General features: G+C 34.4%; 1 protein-coding gene across 3 annotated transcripts; it reads left to right on the top strand.

Moving 5' to 3' along the window:
- The first annotated feature begins 340 nt into the window (after positions 1 to 340).
- LOC126680185 (uncharacterized) lies at positions 341 to 8,044 on the top strand. 3 transcript variants are annotated; one of them, XM_050375243.2, is made up of 6 exons: positions 342 to 491; positions 3,283 to 3,371; positions 3,690 to 6,881; positions 6,963 to 7,205; positions 7,365 to 7,511; positions 7,605 to 8,044. In XM_050375243.2, exons 2-6 carry the CDS (start codon positions 3,297 to 3,299, stop codon positions 7,827 to 7,829), a joined length of 3,882 nt encoding a protein of 1,293 aa, XP_050231200.1. In that variant the 5' UTR covers positions 342 to 491; positions 3,283 to 3,296; the 3' UTR covers positions 7,830 to 8,044. The 3 variants fall into 3 exon arrangements, with proteins under 3 accessions (XP_050231198.1, XP_050231200.1, XP_050231199.1); XM_050375241.1 differs by having other exon boundaries at positions 341 to 491; positions 7,365 to 8,044; XM_050375242.2 differs by lacking the exon at positions 342 to 491 and adding an exon at positions 3,109 to 3,177 and having other exon boundaries at positions 7,365 to 8,044.
- Positions 8,045 to 9,569: the final 1,525 nt, after the last annotated feature.

The following is a 9,569-nucleotide window of genomic DNA, read 5'->3' as shown; positions in this document are numbered from 1 at the left end:
TATTTAGGCCTTTTAACGTGCTGGGCCTAATTTCCACTTAACTATTCAGGCTAGGCCCACATTGGCCACATGCTGCCTTAAAACGGATAAAAACTGATAGGTTTGTGTTTAATTAGAGCAAGCGCTAAATTGATGAGCCAATTGGGCACATAACATAAGTTGAGGCGGGATAAAGTAGTTTTTACGAGTTATGATAAGATAGTAAATAAACGAAATAGAGAGGGCAAAAAGGAAAGAAGAGAACCAAAACGGCAGCATTGGACCAAACCAAACCCATAGTAAAGATTGGCTGTTTGACAAATGGGACCCAACCCACCCCAATATTTTGCAGTGGGAGTCCACACTCTTTCTTATATTCCAAAGATACTCTCTCACAATATTTCATTTTTGTCTTAAAACTTTACTCTAAAATTTGAGATTGAATTTTTGAAAACCAAAAAAGGAATCGGATTGTTGAAATCAGAGGCAGGCAGCTCTCGATCTCTTACACGGTAATCACATCTCTCCTTGTTTTCTGTAGTTTTTTTATTTAGTTTTTGTTATCTCAACTCATCGGCTATTCATCCTTTATTTACATGATCATCATCTTCTAATTCTAGTTTTTCAAAAGATCAACACAAAATTAATTTCCTTACAACCTCTGTTTTTTTTCTAATTTTAACTTAAAAAAATTAGTTTTCCACCTCTATATCAATTTTAGTTGAAGTTGATCGGAAGTGAAATGATATTATTTTTTGATAATCGAGAAGAGAAGTGCTTATAAGAAGAATTGAATCTGTAGTTTAATATAATATTGTATACCGTTTATACTGTTTGAATTATAGTTTACTGGTGAAATAGAATTATTAGTTGTTGAAATTAAACAAGAACTATAACTTGCTAAGAATTCCTTTCTAGCTAAAAGCAGTATATATGTAAGTGTATCAATTTCATTTGAATTAATTTTAAATGGTGTGAAATTGGTAAATTAATTTTCCTTTAATTAGAAGTCCCTTGTATTTGAATCTTTTCTGATAAAAGAAAAATTGAATGTTAAATGCATTTTGTTTATTCTAGGAAAATATGGGAATTATGGGATTGAATTGCAAATAATAGGAGAATTGAGCTGTCACCGTCTTTTTTATAATTATACTTTTGAGGTTAGAAAATGAAACAAAAGAAAAGAAGACAGGGCCCACCCACTACGGTTCCTTTTTGGTTCTTCCATTTATATAATGTTTATTTAAAACAAAATTGACTGATTGATGCATCTCATCTTCTCAAATGGATGGCCTAGATTGCATTACTTTTCAACGTTTTATCACAAAAGGAGAATTTCAATCGCTTCAGATTTGGAGTGGCAAGTACTGTTATTAGCTAATTATATAATTTGTAATATATTTAATAGTTTACTACTAAACTATAGCTCAAATGTCATGGAATCAATTTTTTTCTTTTTAATTAAAAGGACAAATAGAAATTAATAGTTTCACATGATGGGTCAGATGTATGATTTAGATCTTAATATAGTTTTTGTCCTGCTTATACAATAAAAAAAACAAAAGTCACCAAACAAATGAATAAAACAATAATGCAGGGTTGTAAGTTTTGTCACAATTACTACTGTTCAGGTCTTGCCTTACATGTATATATGTGATCATGGTAGGCATGTTCATTTATTTATTTCAAATTTTTCTTAGTTTATTGTTCATTATTACAAAATTAGAGGGTGGGTCAAATTTTCTGCACGCACCCTTATCTTAATATGATAATATTTCCTTTAGGGGGCCCCGATGTGCAATATAATATTTATTTTGGGGTGTTGATGTGCAATTTAGGCCTCATTAATCCTCTTTAAATTAATTTAAAAATCCGCTTTAAATTAATTTAAAAATCCTCTTTAAGTAATAAATTATTAGAAGATCAATCAACATAGCATAAGCAAAATTTATTTATATGACATTTCAACGTCTGTTTTTATATAGTATTATTTTTTAATCTCCTCAGCCGACTTGTAATTTGTAAAATGAAACACCAAATAAATATTTTACAACTTTTTTTTGGAGTTTAGGGGGAATAACTGAAACTTTCATGTTGTCGCTGGAGCAATATTTTCGTAATTTAACGAATTAATTTTTTTTTTTGATAATTGGAAAAATGAATTTTCGATTTTGACAGTTTGATGCCCAGTATTTATACCATTTGAACTATAGTTTATTGGTTAAATTATTTTCATTGAATTAAAAAAAAATTGGGTCTGGGCGGTGGCCAGGGTATACAATTATAGTTGGTTGGATAATAATAAATTTATGTTATCATGATCCATCCACTTATTATGATGAGGCTGAAATTTTCATGTGCAAATCTGCTAGTAGTACTTTGTAATAAAAAAATGTATATTAATTTCTGACTTTTTTAGTATTTGGTTGATTTATTTATTTCTCTTATAGACATTAATTTGATTATTTCAATTGTTTTAAGTTTCTTCTTTTACGATTTTAAAACTGAAAAGATAATTTAACCAAACGCACCTAAAATTAATGAAATATTAAATGCTTTACTTAAATGAGTTTTTCTGTAATAAGAAATGTACTGGTTTCAGTTTTCTTTTCAAATTGAAACAGTTTTCAGTTAAAGTCTGAGCATTTTACAGCTACTGAACTAATTAATTCATTTATTTATTTATCTGATGTGTCTTTTTGTCACCGATACACCATAGATTACAAAATCTAGCTGCCAGGTCAGCTAATACACTCTGTCAATATCATAGTTTTTTTATATTCTTCCTGAGTTGATGTAAAAGTCTACATAAAATAAATGTTTTTATATATGAGGCTGTATAGGGATAAAATTTAGAATATTTAGTTTTAAAAAATCTAGATATTTTGTTTTATAATTCTGCATTTCGAATATATAGTTTTTAAATATGTGTAAGCTTAAAAACTTGTGAACATCAAATTCTTGTTCATGCTCACACATATCTAATGAATTGTTTAGGAAATAAAAAACTAGAATAAAACCAATCAGTATAGTTGATATTTCATATCTAGAATGAAATGTATTTTTCATATTTAAATTAAATGTTATCTGTAAATAATGTAATGTAATGACTTGAAATGAATTCCACAAAACAGAATGGCAATGTAATTCTGTGGTTAGATTTTATATTTTTCATGTGAAAGTTGAGAGTGATTTTCAGTTAAGTTTGTGCTTTGTGTAGCATTTTCCAATGTTTCTTAATTATTAATTCAATTAAGTATTTTCAAATTTTAACTCATGCTTAACTTTGTATATATTTCACAGATACAAATCTAAACATGGAAGAAGCCACCCAAGTTTCAGATGTGCCAATAATGAAGGGTGATAGTGAGGATAAAGCTGAGCCCATCAAGGTAAGTTTTTGACAATCACCTGTGATACAAATGTTAATTCTTCTTTCAATATAAAATTTCCGACGTCGTTCTCTCCGTGATGCTTGTTATGAACCAAGGATGTCACTGATTGTGTTTTTGATTCCTTGTAATGAAAACATAGACACAAGAAATATTGAAATGGAAAATCACAAAACAATATTTTACAAGGAATAGGTGGTTTTGGAGTTAGATAAACAAAATTGAAACGCCGAAATATAGGATTCAATAGTGCAATATGAATGAAAACTATCCCAGAAATTGGGAAAATAAAAAATATTCGATTTATCTTTGAAACAGGCAACAAACGGAGAGTTGGCAGAGGTAGAAAAAGGAGAGACTGATGGAGAATTCATAAAGGTAGAGAAGGAATTGGTTAATGCGAATGAAGCAACTGCAGAGGTGTCGACGATTGAAGGAAGTTTAAGCAGGGAGTTACTGGAAGCTCAAGAGAATGCCAAGGAATTGGAACTCGAATTAACAAGAGTAGCTGAATCCTTAAAGCTGTCCGAGTCTGAGAATGCCAAGGTGCGGGAAGAGGTATTGCTTGTAAAGGAGAAGCTGGAGGGAAGTGAAAAGAAGTATGAGGAGCTTCAAGTAACTAACAAGAAATTGCAAGAGCAGATAATTGAAGCCGAGGAGAAATACAGTTTGCAGCTCAACTCTTTGCAAGAAGCTCTGCAGGTGCAAGAAACGAAGCACAAGGAATTGATGCAAGTGAAGGAGTCATTCGATGGCCTCAGCCTTGATCTTGACAGCTCCAAAAAGAAGATGCAAGAGTTGGAACAGGAACTGCAGGTTTCTGCAGCTGAGGCCAAGAGATTTGAGGAGTTGCACAAAGAAAGCGGTTCTCATGCTGATTCTGCGACACAAAGAGCTTCGGAATTCGAGAGGCTGCTTGAGGAGGCAAAAGTAACTGCAAACGAAATGGAAAATCAGATGACTACTCTTCAAAAGGAAGTTCAGAGCCTCTATGAGAAGATTGCCGAAAACCAGAAGGTCGAAGAAGCCCTTCAAAACGCTACCACACAACTTTCAGCTGTTACGGAAGAATTGGCACTTTCAAAATCACAACTGCTGGACATGGAAGAAAGAGTTTCTTCAAAGGAGGCTCTTGTAACTGAATTAACACAAGATTTGGAATTGAAAAGGGTTTCGGAAACTCAGATGAAGGAAGATTTCTTGTCCTTGGAGAGCTTGGTCAGTGCCACCAAAGAAGATCTTCAGGAAAAGGTTTCTCAGTTGGAAGCCATAAAATTGAAGCTGAAGGAGGAAGTTGATGCAAGGGAATCCGCTGAAGCCAAGATTCAAAACAAGGAAGCAGAGGTGTCAACTTTAAATGACGAATTGGCTAAAGTAGTGAAAGAAAAAGAAGCTCTTGAAGCAACTGTAACCAATCTTACTAGTAATGCAGCACAAATGAAAGAATTATGCAGTGACGTTGAGAACAAGTTGAAAGTTTCAGATGAGAATTTCTTGAAAACGGATTCGCTTTTGTCTCAAGCTTTATCAAACAATGCAGAGCTTGAACAAAAATTGAAATCTCTGGAAGAGCTTCACAGCGAGTCAGGAATTGCTGTAGCATCAGCTACTCAAAAGAATTTGGACCTTGAGGATTTAATTAAAGCTTCAAATGAGGCAGCAGAAAATGCAAAATCCCAACTGAGAGAATTTGAGACACGTTCTATTGCAATAGAGCAGAAGAATGTGGAGCTTGAGCAACAACTGAATTTAGTTGAACTGAAATGCAGTGATGCTGAGAGAGAAGCAAACGAATTCTCTGTGAAAGTATCTGAACTAAGTAATGCATTAAAAGATTTGGAGGAAGAAAAGAAACAGTTGAGCGATCAGATACAGGAATACCAGGTCAAGATAACCAACCTTGAATCTTCTCTAAATCAGTCATCATCGAAAACTGCAGAGCTTGAGGAGGAGTTAAGAATTGCTACTGAGAAGTCTGCTGAACATGAGGACCGAGCAAATATGAGCCATCAGCGCGGCCTTGAACTTGAAGATCTGTTCCAGATGTCTCATTCAAAAGTAGAGGACGCTAGCAAAAAGGTCAATGAACTAGAGCTGTTACTTGAAGCAGAGAAGTACAGGATTCAGGAACTAGAAGAGCAGATCAGCACATTAGAAAAAAAATCTGTGGATGCAGAAGCAGAGTCCAACAAATACTTCAACAAGGCATCTGAACTTTCATCGGAGCTTGAAGCATTCCAAGCAAAAGCATCATGCCTTGAAATTGCAATGCAAGCAGCCAGTGAAAAGGAGCGAGATCTGACAGAATGCCTTAATTCAGTAACTACCGAAAAGAAAATCTTAGAAGATGCTTCAAGCAGTACCACTGAGAAGCTGTCTGAAGCCGAGAATCTTGTGGAAGTCTTGCGCAATGAGTTGAATGTGATGCAAGAGAAGTTGGAGTCCATTGAAAAAGATCTATCAGCTGCTGGATTGAGAGAAAGCGATGTGATGTTGAAGCTCAAGTCTACCGAGGAGCAACTGGAGCAACAAGTGAAGCTATTAGAGGAAGCTACTGTGAGAAAATCAGAGCTTGAAACATTGCATGAATCTTTAGCTAGAGATTCAGAACTCAAACTTCAAGAAACTTTAGCAAACTTCACCAACAAAGACTCTGAGGCAAAATTGCTGGTTGACAAACTGATGACTCTCCAAGACCAAGTGAAGTCATATGAAGACCAGGTATCAGAAGCAGCTGGAAAATCTGCAACTTTGAAGGAAGAATTAGATTTGTGTTTGCTAAAAGTGGCTTCTGTGGAAACCGCAAATGAAGAACTTGGAAAGCAGATTTTGGAAGCAGAAAATAAGGCTTCTAACTCTCAAGCAGAGAATGAACTCTTAATCGAGAGAAACAATCAACTCAGAAGCAAGGTCGATGAACTTCAGGATTTGCTGAATTCTGAAGTTTCTCAGAAGGAGGCCTCAGCTGAACAACTTGCTTCTCACGTAAGCACTATCTCAGAAATATCAGATAAGCACTCGAGGGCTTTAGAACTCCATTCTTCAACTGAAGCCCGGCTGTTACAAGTAGAAGAGGAGCTAAAAGAGGCCATTGAGAGATTGGCTCAGAGGGAATCTGAAACAAAAGATTTGAACGACAAGCTCAATGCACATGAAAGCCAAATAAAATTACATGGAGAGCAAACTCGTGAAGTATCTTCCATAGCTGAAACCCGAAAACTTGAGTTGGAAGAGGCTCACATAAAATTAAAACAATTGGAAAGTATTGTTGAGGAATTGCAAACCAAGTCTAGCCACTTTGAGAAGGAGAATGAAGGACTAGCTGAGGTAAATTTGAAGCTCACACAAGAACTGGCCTCCAACGAGTCAAAACTGAGTGGTTTAGAGGCAAAACTGTCTGCAACCCATTCTGAGAAGGATGAAACAGTAGAACAGCTTCACACTTCAAACAAAGCTATTGAAGATTTGACCCAGCAGCTCACTGATGAAGGGAAAAGACTGCAGTCTCAGGTTTGATACACTTCCTTTTGAATTCTTGTAAAACGAGTTAGTTGATATGGTCGTCTGACTCGATAAACTGTGCATATGCAGCTATCTTCTGCTGTGGAAGAGAAAAACCTGCTTAATGACTCATATCAAAACTCCAAGAAGGAACTCCAATCTGTGATCGTCCAGCTTGAAGAGCAACTGAAAGAGCAGAAGGCAAGCGATGATATCCTAAAATCCGAGATTAAAAATCTAAAGGCTGCTATGGATGAGAAATCCGTATTGCAATCCCATCTCCAGGAACTTGAGGGAAAATTGGCAACAGCTGAAGCTCGACTGAAAGAAGAGGTAATCATATAATCCCAAGTACCTTTATGCTTAACAAAAGTATTAAAAACGGAAGCTCAATGAAGTTCAAGGAAGTATCATTTCTTGGTGTGTGTTAGTTCTTACTGTCCTTGTGGTTTTATATTTTCTGAAACTTGTCTGCCATGTCCAATCAAACAGGAAGAAGCAGATGCTAAAAAGGAAGCAGCCCTGAAGAAATCCATTGAAGAGCTTGAAGCCAAGAAAAAAGAAACCATACTTCTAGTTAACCAAGTGAAGGAGCTTGAGCAGAAACTAGAACTGGCTGATGCAAAGTTGTTGAAAAAGGTGAGTTCATGCACTCCATTATTCATTATGGGGCCCCCAAGACTGCATAAATATATAACCAAGTTTGACATAATCTCACTGAAATTTGTGCAGGTTGATGATGTGAAGGACGGCACAGAAATAAAATCAAGAGACATCGGAGAAACATTTACAACTCCGACGAAGAGGAAGAGTAAGAAAAAGGCGGTGGAGGCTGCATCTGCTTCTGCTTCTACTACTGCAGTTGCAGAGGCTTCTCCTGCATTGCACTTCAAGTTTATTTTGGGGGTGGCCCTTGTTTCTGTCATCCTTGGCATCATTCTGGGAAAACGTTATTAGTTTTCATGTTTTCTTATTTTGGTTTGCCTATTCTATTTCTTTTCATTCTTTTTTTTTCTGGGCTTATCATCAATTCCTTGTGTAGTGTGAGTTTTTGCACAGCAGATTGGAAGTTTTGTTTCAACACTTTCTAGTTAGGTTCTTGATTTTGGTCAAGTACTTTGTTTATCAGTATTATCAATTACTTGAATACAAAGATAAAAGAGTGTTTGATACTGTTTGCAAGAAAATAATTCCAAACTCGGAACTAGATAGGTTCCATTTAGGTGTAATGCTTTAATCGGTTTACCTAAGTTTGGTTTAAAGGAAATAAGGTGTAGCTCACGTGTCACGAGGTACAAGTTAATGCAGTAACCTAAAGTTCAGACGAGATTTACTCGCAGGTAGAAACTAATCCGGAAACCTAGAGGTTTAAACAGGACTAGTGTCAAAGCTAGAAGTACTAATTTGAAGGCCTAGGAACCCAAACAAAATTAATGTTCAATCTACTACTAAATTAAGTTTAATCTGGAAATTAAGATAAAAAAAATCTAAACTTTGGTTTTTGGTTAATTTGATAAATGATGTGTAAATTTTATTAAATAAAAAAAAGTAAATATAGTATATTCGGAAGAAAAAGAATAAAAAATAAAATTTCAAACTCTAAGTAGTTTTAGCAATTATTTCAAAAGCATAATATTTTTTATAACTACTCTCTAAAAAAGAGGAGGCAATGTAGAAACAGCAATCTAAAGAATTATGTTTAGCCGAAAAGGATCGAATTAATAAGTTCTTCCTTATGAAAGCTTTGAATGGATAAAAAAACGAATCTCATTCTTTCTTAAAAATGCTTATTAGTTGTAAGGACTGATTCGTTCTGTAAAGATTAAAATTAATAAAATGAAAATCAATTAATAATAAAGAAAGTCCGACCATTTTATTTTAGACGCGCCGTCTTCTTATTAAATTCAAATTCTTAAATAAAGAGAAAAAAAGTCGAAATTTGATTATTCTACATCTTAGGTTTTCATGTTCTTTCATCTAGTCAGCCATTGATTTTGATAATTTCTACAATTAAAATAGGTAAGTCGCTCATTTAGGGGTCTTAGCTAGTGATCAAGTTGTATTTTTCTTGTCTGGTATTTCATCGGAATAAGCAGTACGCAAGACTGAATTTTTTATCTCATGTTTACTTTTCGTGAAAATATATAATTGAATTATTTTTTCGTCCAAAAGAATTAAGAAATATTCATGGTAACCAATTCCATTTTTTGCAGTTCTTTCACGGTAAAGCGACATTCTACCTTAAACGGGGAAAGGGATATTGTTTCACCATATCTTTTAATCTTATGTATAGAAAGTTTGTCATCTGTGATTAGAAAGACAGTTCAGGATAAAGCTATCCATGGAGTACAAGTCTGTAGAGGGAGTACTCACAATTTGCATCTCCTGTTCGCCGATGATCGTTTCCTGTAATCAAAACCTTGAAACGTGCATCTGAATAGCTGCATACATACAATATGATTTGACCAAAATTGGGAATACAAAAAAACAACTTGGAACTAGAAAACTACTTCAGAATGTGTTATTCAACATCAAATCTAATTTTAAGCAAGGCTTTGTTAGCAATCACAAGAGTATTTGGTTCAGTTCAGATTCCTTTAACTGAACAAACCGAAAAACTAAATAATATATAACCAAACTGATCAAATTAGTTGCTTTACTCAATTAATTTGGTTAAAACCAATAAAATTATAAATT

This window comes from Mercurialis annua, linkage group LG5 (assembly GCF_937616625.2).
Source record: "Mercurialis annua linkage group LG5, ddMerAnnu1.2, whole genome shotgun sequence".
Lineage (NCBI taxonomy): Eukaryota > Viridiplantae > Streptophyta > Magnoliopsida > Malpighiales > Euphorbiaceae > Mercurialis > Mercurialis annua.
Note: the sequence above shows the minus strand (reverse complement) of the source record. Positions and strands in the feature narration are given on the sequence as shown.